The sequence below is a fragment of the Wyeomyia smithii genome, chromosome 2 (genome assembly GCF_029784165.1).
Source record: "Wyeomyia smithii strain HCP4-BCI-WySm-NY-G18 chromosome 2, ASM2978416v1, whole genome shotgun sequence".
In the NCBI taxonomy this organism is placed as follows: domain Eukaryota; kingdom Metazoa; phylum Arthropoda; class Insecta; order Diptera; family Culicidae; genus Wyeomyia; species Wyeomyia smithii.
In genome coordinates this window covers 23,112,720-23,135,654 of record NC_073695.1, presented here as the reverse complement: position 1 = coordinate 23,135,654, position 22,935 = coordinate 23,112,720, and the positions used below count along the sequence as shown (strand labels likewise).

General features: G+C 35.9%; 1 protein-coding gene across 2 annotated transcripts in view; it reads left to right on the top strand.

Moving 5' to 3' along the window:
* The first annotated feature begins 635 nt into the window (after positions 1-635).
* Positions 636-22,935, top strand: part of LOC129721638 (putative sodium-coupled neutral amino acid transporter 11) — a 105,143-nt gene continuing 82,843 nt past the window's right edge. Inside the window, exons 1-2 of one of the 2 annotated variants that reach the window (XM_055674426.1) lie at positions 636-1,128; positions 1,234-1,408. In XM_055674426.1, coding sequence (XP_055530401.1) covers positions 1,349-1,408 — 60 coding nt within the window. In that variant the 5' untranslated portion in view covers positions 636-1,128; positions 1,234-1,348. Of the gene's footprint in view, positions 1,409-22,935 lie in introns of both variants that reach the window. The other variant, XM_055674425.1, reaches the window with a different exon arrangement.

Genomic DNA, 22,935 nt, shown 5'->3' with positions numbered 1-22,935 from the left:
CGTTACTTACCCACCAAAACGGCTCACAACGTATTATGCATTAAATATTTATTAATTGAATTGTGTTGTTGTTAATTCGGAAATAATCAGCTTGTACTAAACATTTTTGACATTTTAGGGTGACAGTTGCGACATATTTTTTCCATATTCCTACATACTGTAATATATGAGGTAGAATTTCAACTGATTTGTTAAAAAAGCAATCAAATTTTAGCATCCATAACAGGACACTCTGCTCAGCTTTCGGCAGAAGCTTGTATTCGTGCACATTTGAATGTCAAGATCAATCTCCGTAGCATTTCCGCTCAACCGTTAGACAAAGAGCGTTGCTCTCCGGTGCATCTTCTACTCAGCTACACTCACTGTTGATCCAATGTTTATGTTGACAACTATCACCCCTCCTATGCTAACAAGAAGGAAGCGCAACAGTCTCGCACCGCCAAGCCAGCAGCAGGTAAGCCTGCATAAACACAAGCAGAGTGGGTGGTGGGTGGTCACATATGATCCGGAGAGATAATGACCGACCCGATAGGATTCCGAACACAAGAGAGATGACAAACGAGAGGACTTCGGTGAGCGCAGGAATCGTCTTGAGCAGTTTTATCGAAGAGCTTCCTAATCATATTGCAGTGGAACTTTATCGAGTGCGGACGCGTTTTCTCGGTACTCCGCCAGGCACACCAAACACAATTGTCCCACTGTTCCAGAATTCACCAACTATACACAAAGAACCCATCTTTGTGCACACATACACACAACTACATCCTCCCGCTGCATCTTTCACTCCGGAAAGCCTCGCATAAGTAAACTCGAACGAAACTTAGGAGAAAGTGGTCCGTGTCTAACCGTTAGCAAACAAGCAACAAAATATAACTTATTTGTCCGCAATCAAGTGTAGAAAATTGTGCAAGTGTTCTGTGGTTCGTTACCAGTAGATACCGGGATCGCTCGTTTCTGTTATGATCTTCTGCATGAACAGTTTGCTGACGAAAACAGTCCTCCGCCTATATCTCACTGTTTTCGAGAAGTGAATGGGAAAAGAAGCCAAACTCAAAGGAAAAGTTATTTTCTCGAAAGCGATCTATGCGTTTTCGGCCAGTGATAAGTTGGAAAACAACTGATAATTAGGTTTGCAAAGTGCACTTTTCGAAAGATCGGAAATAGCATACGCTGTTTTTTACTTTCAATCCACCACCCGTGTCGCTTTTCCGCCGGACATCTTTATCACCGCAGCACCAGTCAACCATAAAATTTTCAGTGCACACTGAAGCGGGAAAAAACTGCCTCCCTCCTGGTAACCCACTTTTAAAATAATTCACAGCAGGACTCCCACTCTCAGCGCCTCAGGATGGATAGTGGAGGCAAGAAGCAGGTCGTGTCGGAATTCAGCTACATGCTGCAGAGACAGGTAAATAAGGACCCAAATTTATTGCCCTATTGTGTGCTAAGCGTTGTTGTTGTTTACGTACCACAGAGACGTAAGCACATTTAAAAGTCCATAATTTCAACAACCTGACTCAATTGCTGCGGATCAACAGAACGACAACTTAAACTGCAATTAGCTTTAATATTGTTCCTCACTTGTGTGTGGGAGGGGCAGAACAATTGTATCGCTTAACCCTATTACGGTCGTCCTATTACGGCCCAATTCTAATGTTGAGGGTAATACCAGGATAAGCGGAGCGAACCGTGCGTCGTTAAGTGTTACTTCCCGTTTGATGCGAACCAATCGTAGCTGAGCTGCAAACCGCTTGAATTATGCAATTAATTTATACACTTATAATCGCGTTAGAAACTCTTTCCCTTTTTTCGCTTGTCGAGGGAAATTATGCACCGTATTATGTGATAAATTTATGAATTAGTTGAAAGCTCGTTGTAGCTTTTTTTGTTGAGAAAATTTCAATAAAAACTTGAATATCAGGTAACAATGTTTCTTTTCTAAATAAAGCTTCCATTTTCTAGTGATTATTTTAATCCTCTCTTAAGTGCTCACAATGAGCAGAGCCTAGAATAAAGAGTTATTCTATCATATCAGACCACATCAGACACTTCTTTGCTAAGATTATATAAACTGGTACAAAGCAAAGCAAGTGATCAATGATACAACCGTAAGCATTTTAGTGAACAACTAGCTTTTATTAACCCTTGCTACTTCGGAATAAAATTTGAAGTCATTATCAACACGACAGATTTCACTTTAATCACTCAGAACTGAACCACATTTTGATAAACTAGAAAGATCAGAAGAAACTCTTAATCATAATCATAATCATCAATAATTTTTGTCGGTACTTTTTTTCCTGTAACATGTGCCTTTAACATCTTTGAAGTTCCACAGCAAAGTAATGGACTATGCCGCAAAATGTTGTGCCGTTTCAGCTAACTGCTGCTCATTCTTCACTAATGATTTTGATTTCTTTTTTTAACCGTGCAAAGTGTAACTATTCTGAGTGGAGTCACCTCCCCGGGCGTAAAAATTGCGGAAATACTAATAATAAACTTATCAACTTATTACTTATTAACTCATTAACTCATCAAAGAGCCATCCACATACCACGTGGACAGATTTTTGACGATTTTTGACATTTTGCATTTGACATCTTGAGTAATTGATTTTCTGATATTTTGGCTTCATGAGTTTTTACGTTTTAATTTTGGACTCTTCGAACTTTTTACTTTTAAGCGTTTCAATATTTTGCCTTTTTGACTTGTTGATTTTTTGTTAAGGCTGATACAAATTTGGAATAGTTTTTATGTCCACTGTTATCAAAGTTAGCTAAGGGGAGGGCAAAAAATAAATAACACTAAGAAGAAAAAAAAGGAATCCCGCATAATTAATAACCATAAAACTTGCTTAACAACTAGTTCGGAATATAGTCACAACTGTGTGGGTTATCGTTAAACGATCTGCATTATCATCCGTTTATGGTTATTGATTATGCGGGATAGCTTTCATAAAAAATTGTCTGCAAGGTACGTAGCTTGCATGCAAAAGTGTGTTGAAAAATATCACATTATTATCATAATTGATCATTTGGTTTGCCTTTTGATGACACTCTCACTGGATTTGTTTGTTGCTAAATTAAACTAATTACCAGAACGGCTTGAACTTTTTTTTCTTCCCCTTCCAATTTTCAACATTTTTGAAGGGGGGGGGGGGTCTAGAATGAAAATGAAATTTGTATCGGCCTTATTGAATTTATGGTTTTTTCACTTTTTTACTTTTTGGCTCCTTTTTTCACTTTTTTATATCTTCACACCTGCTTTTTGAATTATTGACCTTTAGAATTGCTTCCTTACTTTTTTGACTCTTATTTTTAGTTGGTTCATTAGTTTATTTATTAATATAATTTATCAAATAATGACTAAATTTGTTGACTTGTCTAATTTTTGATTTTCTGACTTCGTGATTTAGTGACTTGACTTTTAGACTCCTTTTTGGCTTCATCAACTTTCTGATTTATTGTCGAGGCAATATTTCGGTGTTTTGTTTGAAAAGTTTGTGGCAATTAGATTTTCTACCTTCTTGTCTCTTAAACTTTTCTATTTTTTCAATTGTCTGACAATTGTTGTGACTTTTTTATTCTTGACTTTTAATTTTTTTTCGACTTATATACATTTTTCAAATTTTTAGTTTTTCTGGCTTTTTGTTTTTAATAATTTCAAATTTATAATTTTTTGACTTTTTGTTTTTTATTTTGCACTTTAAGTTTTCTGAATCAGTTTGCCGAATTTTTGACTTCTTGAATTGTTGTTTGATTTTTTAACTCTCGAACTTTTACGTTTCAAATTCTCATTCTCTTGACTATTTGCTCTTCTATATTTTGACTGGTTAATTAGCTTACTTGGAATGATACAAATTTCGAATTCTTTTTATGTTCAAGGTAATCAAAGTTAGCCAAGAGGAGGGCCAAAAATAAAAAACACTGAGAAGAAAAAAAGGAATAACTTCAATGAAAATTTGTATGCATGTAACGATGTTTGTAACTTGCATTCAGGGGGAGCTGCGTAGCCGCAAGGTTACAGAGTCCGCTTTATCAAGCGGATGGTCATGGGTTCGAATCTTAGTAGAATCAGGCCACCCGATGTCAAAGAGGACTTAAGCATGGGTATATTCTCAGGTTCCCCACCAGTTACCCTTCCTTTACGCTGAAATCTACAAATACCTTTGCGTGACTTCCTCTTAACAAAAAATAAGTCCCTCTTATCAATAAAACTGGCCAGAAGGACGCACGACGAAACTTCTCCAGGGAATTATAATTGGTGATATTTGGCAAGAGGAACGAGTATCGGTATAGTAGAACAGTAAGCGTGTAAGGAAGAGTAGCACATTACACACAAGCACTGATGAACAATAATAATAAGCATGCCACTTCTCAATAGAGGTATTGCTATTAACAGAAGTGCGGGATACATTAGACACCCGGGCATATCTAACAATAGATCTACGATTCTGGTCGCAGTGAGGGAGCCCATACAGGAAAAAAAAACTTGCATTCAAATGAATGTTGAAAAATAACACTTTATCATTGTTTTCAATAGTTTGGCTTGCCTTTTGACAACACCCTCACTGCACTAGACTGCAATATATAGTATAGAAATGGCTTGAACTATTTTTTCTTCCCCTTCCAATTTTCAACATTTTTAAGGGGGGTGACATAAAATAAAAATAAAATTTTATCGGCCTTATTAATTTATTAACTCAAACATTGTTGTTTTGCTTACATTTTAATCTGTTAGCTTTTCAACTCTTTCACTTTTTAAATTTCTAATGTTCGACTTCTTTACTATTTGGTTTTTTGATTACTTGAATTTAAGACTTGTTTTTTCTTGAATTCATGACTTTTCCGGTTTTATGATTTTTTGACGTTTCAATATTTTACCTTTTTGATCTGTTGATTCAATCTATTGAATCTGTGACTTTAAGCCTTCTACCCTTGTTTCCATTTCATTTTTTCTACTTTTCAATCGTTATATTCTTCGATTTTTTGACTGGTTTTCTTCCGTATTTTTCGTTTATTGTTTTTTGACTTATTGACATTTCCTGACTTTTTGTCTTTGCAACTTTTTGACTTATTGATGTTTTCATGTTTTGACTTCTTGGCTTTGAAATAATTAACTTCTTGAGCTGTTTCTTGATTTTTGTTTTTTGTTTTTTTTTTACTTTCTGAGTTATTGTTTATTTCACTTTATTACTCTTTTGTTTTTTGACGGGTTTATTAGTTTACTTACTAATTTTTTGTTTTTTTTTTTTAATTTTTGAATTGTTGACTTCGTGACTTGGTGACTACTTGTTACTGGATTTTTAGTTCCTTTTCTTGACTTCATGAAATTTTGACTTTTAGATTTTTTGACGTTGCTATCTTTGATTTTATGTTCAATAAATTTGTGGCTCTTAGTTTTTCTACGTTTTTGTCTCTTCACCTTTTTTTAATATCTTCACTCTTAGAATTTTTGACATTTTGTGACTCTTTCATTTTCTGAATTTTCATCTTTTTTGACTTATTGACATTTTCTGGCTTATTTTTTGCCATTATTAAAGAGGGTTTCAGTTTTTAGCTGACCCGCTTCTAAACTTTCGACTTATTGTCTTTGTGATATTTTGATTAATTTACTTCGAAATTTCAAATTTTTGACCTATTGATTTTTTAATATTTCAACTTCTTGGCTTTTTTAGATTTTTGCATCAGTAACTCTTTGAATAACTGTTTGACTTTTTGACTATTGAACTTTGTCTTTGAATTCTTATTATCTTGACATTTTGACTGCACTGGGGTCTTTTTTTAGATGACACCCCGTTAAGCATACAGACGCGAGGCATACGGACGCGAGGCATAGTACGCTAGGCATAATGGACGGCAGGCATACGGACACGTGGCATATGGACGCGAGACCGAATGAACGCGAGACCGAATGAACGCGAGGCCGAATGGACGCGGGGCCGAATGGATGCGAGGCCGAATGGATGTGAGGCCGAATGGACGCGAGGCCGACGAGACGCGAGGCCGAATGGACGCAAGGCTAAGGGGAAGTGATGCGAAATATGTTATTATCGTCATCATCATCACAGCCCTCTTTCAATAACATGTTTTTCGTTTTAAAGTGTCATTTGGAAAGCAATACACTCGCGGCCTTCGGCTGACTCGCTGTTCGAGCGAATGCTGTCCTTACTCGCTACCGCTCGTTCGAACTTAACTAAGGGAAGAAAACTCTGTTTGAGTATACCTAGCAAACCAGTAGATCAGTCGTTTGGGTGCGAGAGGCCGCCTTGTTTCCTTGCCCTCGATTATGCGTCTTCGCCGCATGATTTCAAGAAAAGTATTATACCCAACTTAAACTCTTTAGGAATATATTTACACCTGAACTACATTATTGGATCTAATGCGATCGTACAACAGCGCATTCGGCCCGCGTCCATTCGGCCTTTCGTCAATTCGGCCTTTCGTCCATTCGGCCTTGTGTCCATTCGGCCTCGCGTCCGTTATGCCTTGTGGCAGTATGCCTCGTATCCATTCTGCCTCACATCCATTATGCCTCGCGTCTGTATGCCTAGCATACTATGCCTAACATCCATATACCTAGCGTCCATATGCCTCGTGTCCCGTCCTCCTTTTTTTACGCGGGTTATTTTTATGCGGTTTTTTTATACGCGGCTTTTTTACGCGATTTTTTACAATAACGCGGAATATTTTTACGCGATATTTTGAAATAACGCGTATTATTTTTCCGCCATTTGGAAGATTATTTTTATGCGGTATCAGATGAGCTTAGTATGAAAACAGCTAATAAAGTGAAAAATCAATCGTATGGTTCATGACAATAAGATTTTCTGTTTTATCAATCTAACTAATGCATATTTAATATGTTTGCCGTTATTATCAAATAATAGGCGATTTCCGCTGATTCAGGAAAAAGGAACAAAAATACATTAATAATTGTATAACAATACGATTCAGAATCGTTGCAATTAACTTCCGATGAAGGAAAGAAAGTTTAAAAATATGGCAAAATCATTAGAAAAAAGCTATTGTCTTCAATGAATTTTTATTTTGGAAGCACTATAAACTCATTTTGTGTGTTCTGTTACCATTTTTCTATCATTTTTCAAGTTTATATTGACTTATGTGCTATTATTTTTAAACGGATCTTTTTATTGAAAGGAGTTTTTTAACGCGATTCTTTCAAATAACACGGTTTTTAATACACGGATTTTTTCAACGCGGTACAACCAACCGCGTCAAAAAAGACCCCAGTGTATTCCATTTTTGGCTGGTTCATTAATTTACTTATTGAGTCGTTGAACTGCTGCCTTGTCTACATTTTATTCCTTTGACTTTTCAACTTTTTACCTTGTTAAATTTCTAATTTTTAATTTCTTGACTTAGGAACTTTTCGATTGCTTGAATTTTAAACTTCTCTTTCATTGGCTTAACGCGTTTTTAAGTTTTTGATTTTTTTCAATATTTTGTCTTAATGATTTGTTGGCTTTTGTTTAACAAATTTGTGACTCTTAGACTTTCTACCTATTTGTCTTTTCAGCTTTTTACTAATTAATTTCCTTACTCTTTGACTTATTGACATTTTGTGATTCTTTCACTTTCTGGGTTTTCGTCTCTTTTGACCTAATGACATTTTCTGTTTTTTTTTGTGTCTCTGGCGTTATGATTTATTGACTTTTCAACATATTAAGTATTCAACTTTTTACATTTTCATTTTTTCACGCTTTGAATTTCTAGCGCATTTAACGGTTTTAATTGTTAAATTTTTTGAATTGGAATTGTTGTTTGACGTTTTGACTGGCTTATTTATCTTCTGTCCTATTGATTTTTTGAGTTGCTGGTTCATTTAATTTTTACCCTCAAACTTTTCAATATAAAAATTCTTACTTTCTAAACTTCTTGACTGTTTCACTTTTCACTATTCAACTTTTTGAATGGTTAAATCATTGATTTGTTAACTCGGTACCCAGTACTACAGTAACTCATTGACTTCTTGATTTTTATGGTTTCTCTACTTCTAATGTTCAAATTGATTGGTTTGACTTTTTAGTTGTTTGACGTAGCGTAAGTTTTGGCATTTCATCTAATTCTCTTTTTTTACTCGTTGGTTTTTCGGTATTTTACTTTTTCACTGTATGATTTGTAGTCGTTTTTTCGTTTTTTTTATTTTTCGACTAGTCAAATTTTCGAATTTTGACTATTGACTTTTAGTTTGTCTTTTTAATTTTTTCACAGCTTTTTAATTTGTAGACTTTTTAAATTTTTTTGTTGTTTGAATTTTTAAACTTTTTGATTTATTTAGTTCTAATATTTTATTATTTGGTCTTTTTGTTCAATTAATTTTATATCTTTTCGACTCTTCGATTTTTAAACTTTTTAACTTATTGTGCTTTTGATCTTTCATTACTTTGCTTGTTCAAGTTATTGGCTTTTAAAACCCTTTCTGTTCTTCAATTTGCCGGCCTTTGGGCACTTTAATGCAGGCTTCGGAAAAAGACTGCGGTTGGACACTATACTGACGACTGTTCTCTCTTTTTACTCTAACTGCCTCATGAATAAGCTATTCATGAGAGCGAGCTCACATACAGCTAAAGTTTACACAGTCAACTAAGCTGTCATGTGTTGCACATGACAGCTCACTCTTGTGCATGGTTTTTGTTCGTTCAGACATGACAGCCTAGTTTTGTTCATTTTGAGGATGTCCTATTGGCAGTGATGCCACATTCCCAGATTTGTCTGTATTTATACAGATTTGTCGCGTATTTTTTATACAAATGTCTGCATATACAGATTACAGATTTTCTGGAAACGATACATATTTAAGCTTGGATGAGCTTGGATGAACCAACATTCATCAGGAGATGAGGGGAGCGGGGAGAGCTGTGCAATACAATGAGAGCCGAATTAGTTTAAAATTTGGTCACGGAAAGACAGTCATTTTCAGAAGCCTGTTTTGGATGTATTGTTTTTTTTTTTGACATTTCAACTCTTTGACTTGCTGGTTTGTTAGTTTTTAACTTTCTGCCTTTTTGTCTTTGTGGCTTATTGAATTTTACGACTTTTTTATATTTTCATTTCCTGGCATTTTTTTCTTTCGTTTGTTTTTTTTGGAATTGTAATGACATTTTTACTTATAACATTCTGGCTTATTTACTTTTTCACTTCTCTTTTTTGTTGTTTTCATTTATTTATTACTCATGAAATTTTGACTGATGACAAGCTTGATGATTGATATTTTTGCATTTCAATAACCCCTTCTTTTCCTTATGAAGTTAACCCGGGACATCATGTTTCGGGATAATCTTCGGTGCCAAAATTTGATTCTCTAAGCGGTAACTTGTAAAAAACATTTTTGTCCTTCGAAAAAATATATACATCGTAAAAAAAAAACAAACAAACCATTTTGGCTTAAATAAGAAAATAGTTTCTTTTTGGAAATTGTAACCTTTTTGACCATCACCAAATTTTGATAGCTCATTGAGACCATTATTGTTATCTACAATGGGTGAAAAATTAGATTTTTTTAAAGGTTATGACAAAAAGGAAAAAGTTTCAGCGAAATCGTAAAGGACATGTTGAAAATAAATATTCATTTTTGTTCATTTTCTATAAACATTTTCAGTTTAATAGCGGACCATCGTTTATTAAGTGATTTTTAGTATGAAACGCGGTGATTTCACTTCAACCTTTCCTGGCCTTTAGAAACATTTTTAGCAATTTTCAACATATTTTGATACAGGTTTTGAGATCATTTCCTTTTTCAGATTTTTTCTAGATCAATTTGAAGTTTTGTTTGAGGTTTTGCGATTAGGCTTGAAAAAAAAACTATTCTTCGTTTATTTTGTAAACATTTCTATTTGACCTTTTTTTGTCTTTCGATAGTGTTTTCGGCGATCATTTGCTATTTTGGTCTGTTCTGGTTCGCAGTAGCGTTTTAAGCACTCTGAGCATAAACGTGTAATATGTGTGGTTCAAAAAATTAACTAAACATACTGAAAGCGATTTGGTGAGAGCTGTAAATTCAACATCTAGGGTAATCGCTCCTATATTCATCTCAGTACCTTTATTCATCTCATCACATCTTTTTGATAAATTCTTCGTCAAATTTTACCATATTTTCAATGTAAAACTTTCAACCACTTGACAAAATCGAGAAGCAAATAGATTTACAATCAAAACTTGTAGAAATGTGACGGTAAATTCGACAAATAAGAGAAATAAGAAGAATATATGTGTACCTAGCTGTTAAGATTAATAATGAACGATTACCCTACTTTTGTTTATTTTCAACCCTCTAGTGCTCGGTGCCGCCTCTAGACATGCTGTAGTTGAACCTCTAAAAAGCTTCAATAAATACTTTGAAATTGTTAATAAAGATTTATAGTGATTTTAGCGAGTTCCGCCTGAAAAATGACTTGAGCACTAGAGGGTTAAGTGCATATAAAATCGTCTAATATTAATTCATTGAAATAATTTGACTACAATTCTTCTAATTTTTAATTTTTCACCGTAGTTTTTGGATATTTTAATTTTGTTTTTTTTCAATGAATTTTATTTATTTATATTTAAATTTAAAATTATATAAAAAGCTGTCCTAATGACAAAACCTAGAAGCGCACCACGTAGTACAAATTATCGACGGTGATTATGTCGCGTGAACAAACCACCGTTCGTTAGCTTTTAACCTCTATAGGTAAATGAGAATCGTGTCGATAATTATCGCATATTGACACCGGTAATTTTTGTACCTGTATTATTTATCATTCGCGCTATACGCTTCAACCCTGCTGCAATAAATTAACACCCCAACGTTACGGCGGCGTTTGCGTGGGTAGAAGTTTCACATTATCATGTTAGCATCTACCTCAACGAGGCGTTTCAAACGACTCTAACGGATTTGGCACCCGATTAAAAAGAAAATACACCGTTCAGTTCTAATCACTAGTAAGAGAGTGAAACGTAAGTGAACAAGGATACATTGATTATTCACTACCCTTCGCCAACAACTTGGTTTAGCAGCACTTTTCGTTGCGAAAGAGGTGGAACTGGGATTGGGTCAATTGCCCATCCCAGAGGATACAACTCCGGTGTCACCTGGTTACCAAACTGCTAGCAAGGGGGCAGCGTGGAAGAGAATAATGTAAACACACATGTGTCGGTAACTAACGCTGGGGAAAGTTCAAACCGTCCTCTTCCGTGGATTTCGTGCCAGCCAGCCGCACACAGTCAGTTGTTTGTTTGATATCCTCTACACGATGTTAGCAAATTGCTTAGTGGCTCTATGTAACTTATCGACCTCTGTATGTGGGAAACATTTTTTTGGCATGTAAACATGATAAAAGTTGCTCTACGTTGGAACAGTTGGTAAATCGACTTTTGATTAGATTTGCTTTGATGTCGTAGGTGGCATTTGCTCGAAAATATCCTACCACATTATTCTTTCAGTTACGAGTAGGTTATGTTAGCGCCTTAGATTGACTTTGAAATAATTTTAAGAGTGAACTTAATTTCATTTGGAGTAAAAGCTTTTCACAATCACAAACTTCGCAGAATTCGGTGCAGACGATTAATTCTATAGATTAGAACGACGTTAAAATTTTATTATTCAAAACCTCATCACAAGCCTAATAATGGCTTTCCCAACTTGCAACGATTACCGTTATAGCGCTAGCTAAGGCAAATTTTACGAAAAGAAGAATGAGAGATGATTTTCGCAATTTATTATGAATACCACTGATGAATTGGGAAACCAAATAAATAAAAGATAAACACTGATTCCGGTTATTTCCCGATCCAAATGCGGTCGAAAGGTGCCATAAACTTCAGCCTAGCTCGGGTTCCCTTCAGCTCTTCAACACCCGCCCAGACGAATTGGAAAAAGATTCCAATGGCCACATTGCCGACTAAACAAATGGTCAGTCAACGACGAATCCTTTTTGATCTCGCCCAGTCAGCTCATGAAAGTTAGATGAGTGGCAAGCAGTGCGTGGAATACGAGATACCAAGCCTGTTTTGATTTTTTTTTTTTTTTTTTTTTTTGTGAAAGGTGTGTTGCTACCGGCGAACGACCGGAACGAGCACTGCTAATAATTGAAGTCGCTCTGGGAGTTCCTTTCCCACAGTAGTGGTGGTAGAGCAGAAAAGGAATTTTGCAGCTATCCTGGCAGTATTTTACCAAGGTGGGAATGTGATAGGAGAAGGCGTCGAATGTGCCAAGTAATGGAGTGAGAATTATTTTTCCGGAGAATTCAATTTACGCTATGACAAAAATTTCAGATATTTCAATTCAATTTCATTGGGAACGCCATCACGCTTCTTTGAAAGGCGAATTTCAGCTAAATGCTAAATTCAATAAAACTTTTCTAGACCTCCCGGGGATACAAGTTGGGAGGGCGACGATTTGTGGCTGCCGTTTGCAGTAATGCTACATAAATCGACTGTTTGTTGGTCGTTTATAATGAACTTTGATGCCCTTTGCAAGCAAGATGTTTTCTAAACGTATTTTTTTTCACACGGTTTTTCTTCTCCGTGTAAAAAAAAAATTTACTGTAAACGACAGTAACAGATCACGGTAAGGTGTTTTCTGACGATAAAGCGGTTCTTTATACTCAAAACACATTTGTCAAAAATCATTGCTCTTAAATCTACTTGTTTATCGTTAGCAAAGTACAAGAAATCAATCAAAATATTGATTGATTTGATAAACTTCTAAAAAAGTAATTTGATACATTTTCAATTGCTATTATGATTGCCTTTCTCCTAGAAAGGTATAGCAATCACTGGAAAAACCGAAGATATAAAAGTGGTCCCAATGGCCGAATGTCATATACCACTCGACTTCTTTCGACGAACTGAGCATTTTCTGTATGTATGTATGTATGTGTGTATGTGTGTGTGTGTGTATGTGCAACTTTTTTTTCTCACTCACTTTTCTCAGTGATGGCTGGACCGATTTTCATAAAATAATTTACAAATGAAAGGTCTAGTTGCCCCATAGGTTGCTATTGAATTTCATTGCAATCGGATTGTAACTGTGTCCGTTGTTCATAAAAATGTGAAATCACATAATGAAAGTAAACATATTGACTTTCTCCTAACGATCACTAGCTAATTAAAAGGTAGAAAAATGATTGAAATAGCTGAACGTCATATACTACTCAACTCAGTTCGACGAATCGAGCATTTTCTACATATATGCGTGTATAGGTGTATATGTTTGTGTGTGGGTGTGTACGTGTGTATGTGCACCTTTCTTCCGCACTCACTTTTCTCAGAGATGGTCTGACCGATTCTCTCTATCTTGGCGTCAAATGAAGGGTCTATTTGCCGCTAAGGTTGCTATTGAGTTTCATTGTAATCAAACTTTTAGTTTTGGCGCTGCGTCAAAATGTGAAAAACGCTCTTATATCTCAGAAGCTATGAACATAGTTGAATTCAAATAAATGGGCTTTCAAACCCTTAAACAATGAATTTCATAATGTTTAAACATGTGGTTTGAAAGTTATAGAAAGAAACGTAACCCGCAGACGGTTTAAAGCCATAGCTACGATCAAAATATGTGGCCTCAACATCATTTAAATTAAATATTGTACTATTTCAATGTTTGCGGCCTTGCTCGGAATTGAAGTTGAAATTAAAAGTCATTTCTATCATTTTACTTTTTGCCTTTCTCCCAGAAAGGTATAGCAATCACTGCAAAAACTAAAGGTATAAAAGTGCTCAAAAGGGCCGAATGTCGTATACCACTCGACTCAGTTCGACGAGCTGAGCATTTTCTGCATGTGTGTGTGTAACGCTCTCCCAATCTCACTCGATTTTCTCAGAGATGGCTGAATCGATTTCAATGAAATCAATTGCAAATGAAAGGTCTAGTTGCCCTATAAGACCCTATTGAAAATTTTATTGTAATCTGATTTCTAGGTTATGTATCAAAATGTAAAAATCACGAAACATCAATATCTCAGAAACTACACAACCGATTTGAACAAAATTGGTTTCAAATGAACGGTCTACCAAAAAACCCTCAACTTTTGAATTTTATGAAGATTGAACATATGGTTCAGAAGTTACAGAAAGCAACGTGTTCTGGAGACTGTTTAATCTCACTCATGTTTCTCAGAGATGGCTGGACCGATTTTCATAAAACCAGTGTCATATGGAAAGTCTTATTGCCCCATAAGACCCTAATGATTTCTTTTGCGAACGGATCATTACTTTTCCTGTTATGTTTAAAAATGTGAAATCCAGCTATGGAAAGAAACATATTCTGATGACTACTTGGGCTCACTCACTTTTCTCAGAGATGGTTGACCCGATTTCCACAGAATAAGTATCAAACGAAAGGTATAGCTGCCTCATAACACCCTGTTGAATTTTGCTGTAATCGGACTGTAACTTCGTCTGTAATGTATCGAAATGTGAAAATCACTAAACTTCATTATCTAAGAAACTCCACAACAGATTTGAACAATATTAATATCGAATGAACGGGATAGTTAAGGGTTAACTGATGAATTATGAATGAACACGTGGTTTCAAAGTTCGGCTCCCTCATACGTTCCCTTTTCATTTGATTGTAATCAAACTTAAGCAACCGTTATGTTTTAATTTGTAAAACAACGAAAGTCTGTTATCTCAAGTATTACACGACTTATTTGAACATAACTAGTGTCATACAAACGAGTCATCTCTCAAACTTACAAATAACAAACTTCCTAAAAATTTGATATACTGTTCGAAAGTTTTGTAAAGAAAAGAAATTCAAAGACTATTCAACACCAGTAGCGTAGCTAGGGGGGTGAGGTTTTTTTTTTTTTGTTAGGGAATTAGAATAACGTTGTCCATTGATGTGAACTTTTGTAATATATACCCCAGTCAATTGCTATACGTGTCCCCTTGCAAAATACAATGACCACTATTGTTGAGTGATCAGGTACCTGCACCGACACGCTCCCAGTCAGGTTAAATATGGTTTATGAAGCCAATCACCTTCCCAGGATTCAAAGACCAAATCTCTTTGGGCTGTAAACAGTCACTGCCAAGAAACCTTGATCTGCGTTTATATAATGCACCACAACTGCACAGCAGATGTTCCGATGTCTCGCTTTCCATATTACAAAAGCGACAGATATCATCCTGAACCCGGCCAATGTTCCTTAAATAATATCTACTCGGACAGTGCCCCGTTACTAGGCCGACGTATGTACAAAGAGCTCTTTTGTTGAGCTCTAGGAGCTTTTTCGAATGATTCTAGTTTGGTGTGATAAATCTTTTAGATTGGGAACACTTTTTGACATCAAACCAATTGGTTATCACCTTTTGTTCCTCCCAGCGTTTAAGCTCCATTTTCACTGCACAGTTTGATATACGGTAGGGGGGTGCGGTTGGTGCGGTCCGCACCAGGCCCACCACTCAAGGGGGCCCAAAAATCTTGCGAACACCGAACCAGTCCAACTGCCCATCTGAACTTAACCTCATGTATTTGTGCTCGCCACTTTGCTCTCGTGATCAACACGGACAAAGTATACGTGATACCGATGTTCATTTTTACCATGATTCGTGATTCTACTGACGCCGAAATTGAATGTTTTGCGATCGCAAAAAACATTCGATGCAACGTGGAAACACGCAACGAAGGAGCGAATTTTTGCAATCCTGAAAACCAGACTTGGTAAAGCACGCACCGCACTAGAAGCGGAACAAAAATTGAGCTCTTGCTTGTTAGGTATCACGCATTTGAGCTGGGTGCTTCGGTCGATGATTTGGCACTCGAAGAATGAAGAATACCACCACAGAGCGGATACCTCTTCGTTGGTGTTTTTTTCTAAAGTTACATAGAGCGCACGGTGTAGCCCCGAATCATTTTGCTTACTTTTTTGCTTCGTGGCATCTCTGTCTTCTTGTACTCTGCTTTTCTTTGCTATGTATATTTTACGTTACAGCTAGTGCAGAGGGTGAGCGCTGACGACATATGCGGGTGAGTGGGTGACTACAAACACAAATGTGTTGTTTTTGGAATCAAATGTCATGGATTCAATGAAATGAAATTTAATGTAATGAAGCAGCAAAATAATGTTCTGTTTAATAGTTTCAAAAGAACATGCCGGAAAATTTTTTTACCTGCAGCAGTTGCAATTACTTGGATTTGTTTGTTTTGTTTAAAGAAAGCATGCGTTTCGGTGAATATTTCCTGTAATATGAGGTTGGAATTGCTTTATATTTTTGAGCCTAAAGCCAGAAAATACAGTGGAATATAATCAATACACTATTTTGATACGAAAATTTTGAAAAACGAGTTTATATTTAAAAAAATGTTACAAAATTCTTAATCAAACTTGAAAAAGTACGCAAAGCATCTCAAGCAGAGCTTGATTGTAGCTCTAGCTCCATAACCCACACGCACTCGGGCTAGTTGCGTTGGTCTTAAGCTTGGTGCGCAACAAATTAAGAAAAGCGTCACACAGTAAATACACTAAGGTCGCTTTTTACGTGGTTTTTTACGCGGCTTTTTTTACGCGGATTCCGGAATTTACGCGGTATTTTTTTTTGCGCGGATTTCAGTCCCCCTTCACTTGGAATGCAGAATTAACGCTGGTTTTTTTTAAGCGGATTCCGGAATTTACGCGTTTTTATGCGGATTCCGGAATTCACGCGGTTTTTTTACGCGGTTTTTTTTACGCGGCACGTATCCCCCGCGTGAAAAACGACTTTAGTGTATCTCTTCACGGATCAAAACAAAACGAAAAAGAAAAAAACGCTCAACGTGCCTACAGGTGACGAACACAAGATTAACGCACCGCTTTTTTAGCTCTTGCGCCGAGCTGGTGCTTGCTACGAATGTCACATAAGACGATACGCTCGTGGTGCTTGGTGTCTATAATTTGGCGATGTCACCGAGCGGCTCGGAGCGGTGCTTTTACCAAGTCTGGAAAACGCTGTCTATCTGTGTTGCTGTGTGGCTAACGAAAACATGAAACAGAGCGAGGGAAATAATCTGCGTTCACGCGAGATTATATGCACCCGAATACAGTTGGCTCTAAGTTAAAGTTGATCAAGTTTCTCTAAGTTAAAGTTGATCAAGAACAATTTGAGGTCAACGATGAGTAACTTTAGATTAACAAACCTTGGCATTTTATCAATCGAACGTAAAATCACTGATTCCATTGATTTTGAATCTGTGGTTTCTGATTTTGCCAACCAAACGGCTCGAAAAGTGAGTATCTAAATATCTAATTATTGATTTTGCGGACAACGGAATAAATATGTAGAAAAATCTAAGTTTTTTGTTTGTCTCAATTCCTTCTATGGAAGAAAAAACTGCCCAGTCATTTTCATTGGGGGCCCACATTTCTGTTACCGCACCAGGCCCACCAAACCATAGCTACGCCACTGTTCAACACTATAGCTGCTTTGATCAATATATATGGCCTCAACATGATTTAAATGTGGTATCGTACTATTTGATCGTTCCCGGTATCGCTCGTGATTAAATTGTTCGAAATTAAGAGTCATTTCTTATATTTCGCTATTTCTGAAGCAGTCAAATTTCATATTTTATACTTTAATTATAACATCAATATTTTAGAACCCAAAGAGTGAATATACCTTTTTGGATTTGAGCATTCATGTAAATCTATTTTTACAAATAATAAGTTTGAATGAGAAAGGCTGAGTCTGACCGCTAGGTGGATTAATTCAGGTTTTTGATAACATTGTTTAAATTTTTAATCTAAGTAAGTAGTAACAGTTTTATCGGTTCAAGTTTACTATACTTTAATTTTTTCACATGCTTATATGATATAGCAGAAATTATAGCCAATAAACAGTATCTAAACATTGATCGAAATGGCTTGAGTGGAGAATGGTTAGCTTGGTGTAGAAAGAACCTCATTCTGCTAGCAAAAAAGAAACCCCATCAGCGGGGTTCGCCTGGGTCACGCGATCGTCCAGTTTATAGACGGGAACGGTTGATGTGTTTAATTAAACGAACATTATCTCTGTAATTAAATCGACCTGTTTAAACTAAAATACGTGTTTGTGTTATCTGTTGTTCATATGCAATCAATTCCTGGCTATGACATGCAAAAACACGTGTAATTCTAACTGGGACGATTCTAATCATACCGTTTCTCTTTTATAAATTATACTTCTCTTCTATTTGTTTTATCTTGAGCAGTACAAGGTTCTAACAAATAATAAGATAACATAAAAGAACAAAAAAAATTGACGACGCCTCATGTTTTTCCAACTCAGACAGTCTGTGATTTTCTTAGTTATCTAGAAACATTTCCAATGCCTGTTGTTTCCGGGCAAACTGCCACTGTTGAAGTGACGCCCACGGAAGTAAATAAATAAAATAACTAGCACAGCTTGGCCTATACAGGGACCGAGGGAGTAAACTGTGGGCGCCAGTTCGAAAAGATTGAGCGTCACACGGCATAGTCGTTGTTACCGACCCGAACGAGCGCGCTCCGTTGCACCGTGTTTTGTGAATGGAAGTGGGCGCACTCGCAATGTTTTCCAGGAGTGAACTGTAGAAACGGGAAAAACCTAGTGTTGTTTGTTTGTTGCGGTGTTATATTAGATTCTAGAAGTGGTTTAAAGTAACGGGTGAAGAATTGACTGTAAAATTGAAACTGATATTGATCTGAATCGAATTGAAATAACCTTTTCCATTATTTGCTCTTCATGTCTGAAATACGTACCGAGGGGATAAAGTTTTCAAGAAAATAATTTATTGATACATAGAAATCTGTGTTCAAATCAATATTTGTAGAACTGGGTGAATAAAAATAAAATTGAGAGTTGATTATGTAAACTGTGTTACCAACGTATTTTCATCTGGTAGTCTAATATAGGTAAAACAATTTCACTTATCATATAGATGGAAAAGTTGCTGTTATTCGATTCAAAGTTGAACATCATCTCTGAAGTTTTCTGTTGTTGACCCAAACTTTGCACGTGTAGGCAGGCACAATAATTGCAAGTTTTCTTCAAACTTCTACTGATTTTGTAAGTCTTTCGATTCGATAGGAATTGTTACTTGTGTGACAAAAATAACACGAGTTTCACGATCTTGACAACATTCTTGACATTCTTCATTTTGAAGCTTGTATTTTCACTCAGGATATTTCTTTTGGTATTTATTTTTTCTGCAATTTAGACAAAACAATTTAAAAAAAATTATAAGTCGACAGCGTTGAACTTAACACACAAACAACTAGAAGCTCAAGCTCATTTCATATAAGATTCCATGGGATAATGTTAACACGTGCCTTCCAATGAATTTTTGTTAAATAATGTTTGAATTTTGTAACACTGCGTTGTCACGAACCTGTTTCGTTTTTTTAGCAATTAGAGCTGGAAAACTTAGTTTATAATATACTGTTTCTACTCGCCTCGTGGTGGAGTTAATAGAAACATACTATTTTTAATCATGGACAGGATTCAAAATGGATGTTGGCAGTAATTAGACAGGAAGGTAACACCCATTCTTTAGTTGATCTTTATCATCTTTAACGGTTCTTTTAGCACGGTCTCTGGAAATAATACGGGTTTTCTGCACTTTTTTCTCTATACAATACAGAATCTGAACTACAGCTATTCACTTGCTGGATGGTGTTTCCACTCAACGTAATTTCATAACAAAGTTGCAATAATTGTAAAATATATAAATGTATAGGAAAGAATGATAAGTCTCCATACAGGTTGATTCTGAGCTACGAGATCTTAATTTTATATTTCAACCTTTGCCGTTAAAACTGTTCCATCAATTCAAAAAACAGGTTAAATCACAAATTTCTTTTTCTTCTGATATACACTGGTTTATCTATATCTATAAATGCGAATGTCTGTCTGTTTGTCTGTTCCCTATAGACTCAAAAACTACTGAGCCTATTACCGTGAAAATTTGTACATAGAGATTTTCGAGTACGGGGAGTAACACCAAAATATTAGTTTCGCTCTATCTCATAACCGTAGGCAAAGGGGAGTCAATTTGTACTCTGTAAACGTGAAAACGTCTTCTACGATAATCGTGCAACTTGAAATACAGAAAATGTAACGGAAACACATCTGACCGGAGATTGGAAGTTGTGGGTTCGAGTCCCACCTGTTGAACTATATATTTTCGTAGTTTCTACTATCATATTTTCAGTTAATTTAATTTTCTATCTTAATTACTACATTTATTCCTTGAACAAAAAAAAAAATAAAAATAGCATGACTTTGCTTAGAGTCAAAAAAAGAAAAGTAACAAAGTTTGTGACGCAAGTCGATTTTGCTACTAGTAGAGATGGCAACTCACTGGCACATTTCTATCTCTCACACTGAGAAATCATTCCAACTTCCACTGAGAGTGTTGAAACAATAGCCAGCTATAAATAATAGTCTCTACTGAGTAAATGTACGAAGTGCGAGAATTGTATAAGCAATACAAAACTTGATTCTAGAACTACGACTTCAACGTTCTGCGGTGGTGTAACGGAAACACATCTGACTGGAAATTGGAAGTTGTGGGTGCGAGTTCCACTAGCTGAACTATATTTTTCGTAGTTTCTACTATCATATTTTCAGTTAATTTGATTTTCTATCTTCATTACTACATTTACTCCTTGAACAAAAAATTAAAAATAGCATGACATTGCTTAGAGTCAAAAAAAAACCTAAATTAATTCACCTAGCGGTCAGACCCAGCCTTTCTCATTCAAACTTTAATTTGTTTCAATAAGTTTACATGAACGCTTCAATCCAATAAATGTATTTTCACTCTTAAGGTTAAAAAATATTGATGTTGGAATCTATACATATAAAAATGCAGTCCGGTCTGTCTGTCTGTCTGATCCATATAGGCTCGAAAACTACCGAACCGATCGACGTGAAAATTCGTATATAGGGGTTTTTGGTGCCGGTAAAGGTTCCTATGATAGTTTGAAACCCCTTCTTCTTCTGGAAGAGAGGGGTCCCATACAAATGAAACATAAATTTCTGCACAACTCAAGAACAAACCAAGCAAATGAAACCGAATTTGGCATGTGGATGTTTTAGAGGTAACAAATATGTCCATAATGGTTCGACACCCTTCTTGGATTGTAAGATGGCAACTTCCAGTTTCTGGAAAACAACCAAAATGGCCGATTTCCACCCAATATAATAATATCCGGATCTAGAATGATACTCAGGAGCTAAAATCGATCGGAATTGTCTTCAAATGTCATTATGAAATCCAAAATGGCGACTTCCGGTTTCGGAAAAACAGTGGCAAACGAGCAAATACCACCCAATATGGGTATTCCCGGAACCGTAATCATGCACTAGAGACATAAATCGACTTCAGACAACATTTTAAATTATAAGATGACAACTTCCGGTTTCTGGAAAACGGTCTGAAATAGACGATTTCCATTAAATCTGAGTATCTCCGGAACCAAAAAGATGGACAGAAGCTAAAAATTGATCAAAGACACAATCTTGAATTTTAAGATGGTGACTTCCGGTGCCTGGCAAACAACCGGAAATGACCAAATACCATTCAATATGAATGTTTTCGGAACCAGAACTACGCCCAGATAACAGAAATTGATTTTTCAGGCAATTTAAAGTCCAAAATGACGACTTTCGGTTTCTGAAAAACAGCCCAAAGTGACCAAATACCACCCAATATTAGTATCTCCGGAGCCGGAATTTTGCAAGAAGCTAAAAATTGACCTCAGACACCATTATGAATTGTGGAATGGCAACTTCTGGTTTCTGCAAAACAGCCAAAAATGGCCGATTTCCGTCTTACATGAGTATCTCCGGATAGAATGCTAGACAGCAGCTGAAATCGATCACAGCTAACAATTGTCCTCAGGCACCATTTTAAATTGCTAAATTGCAACTTCTAGAAAACAGTCGAAAATGAACGAATGATGCTCAATATGGATATTTCCGTAATCGAGATGATGCATAGAAACCAAACATTGACCTTGGACACCATTTTGAATTTAAAGGCGACCACTTTTAGTTTCTGGAAAACAACCAAAATAACTAAATACCTCCCAATATGGGTATTTCCGGTGTCAGATTGATGCCAGAAAATCAGCTGAAAATGACCGGCTGAAAAGTCGAGGTTGTTGTCATTCAGATAAAACCAATCATTTTGAACGATTTGTTATTTGACTTTGATCATATCCTATGGCCGATTCGTCGTGCATTTGCAAGCTTTAAACACATCGCAAGGAATCAATGAATTTGGAACGTTAAAATAGTACAAAACCACATTTAAATTATGTGGAGACCACATATATCAATCAGCCTTTGAATTTTTCTTCTTTCCATAACTTTTGAGCCACATATCAAATTGTTATGAAGTTTGTTATTTGTAAGTTTGAGAGATGACTCGTTCGTATGACAGTAGTTATGTTTAAATAAGTCATGTAATCTTTGAAATAATAAACTTTCGTTGTTTTATTAACAATTTAATACATAACGGTGGCTTAAGTTCAATTATAATCAAATGAAATGGGAACGTATAGGGCAGCAAAATTTTGAAACCACGTGTTCAATCATAATTCATCAGTTAACCCTTAACTAGCCCGCTTATCTGATAATAATATTGATCGAATCGGTTGTGTAGTTTCTGAGATAATGAAGTTTCGTGATTTTCACATTTTGGTACTTTACAGACGAAGTTACAGTTCGATTACAGTAAAATTCAATAGGGTGTTACGAGGCAACTTGACTTATTAGCTGACACTAATTTTGTGGAAATCAGGTCAGCCATCTCTAAGAAAAGTGAGTGAGTTCAAGAAGTCTTCGAAATATGTTCCTTTTCAAAGCTGGATTTCACATTTTTAAACATAACAGGCAAAGTAATAGTTTGTTTGCAAAGCAAATCGATAAGGTTTTATGGGGCAACTAGACCTTCCACTTGACACTGATTTTATGAAAATCGGTT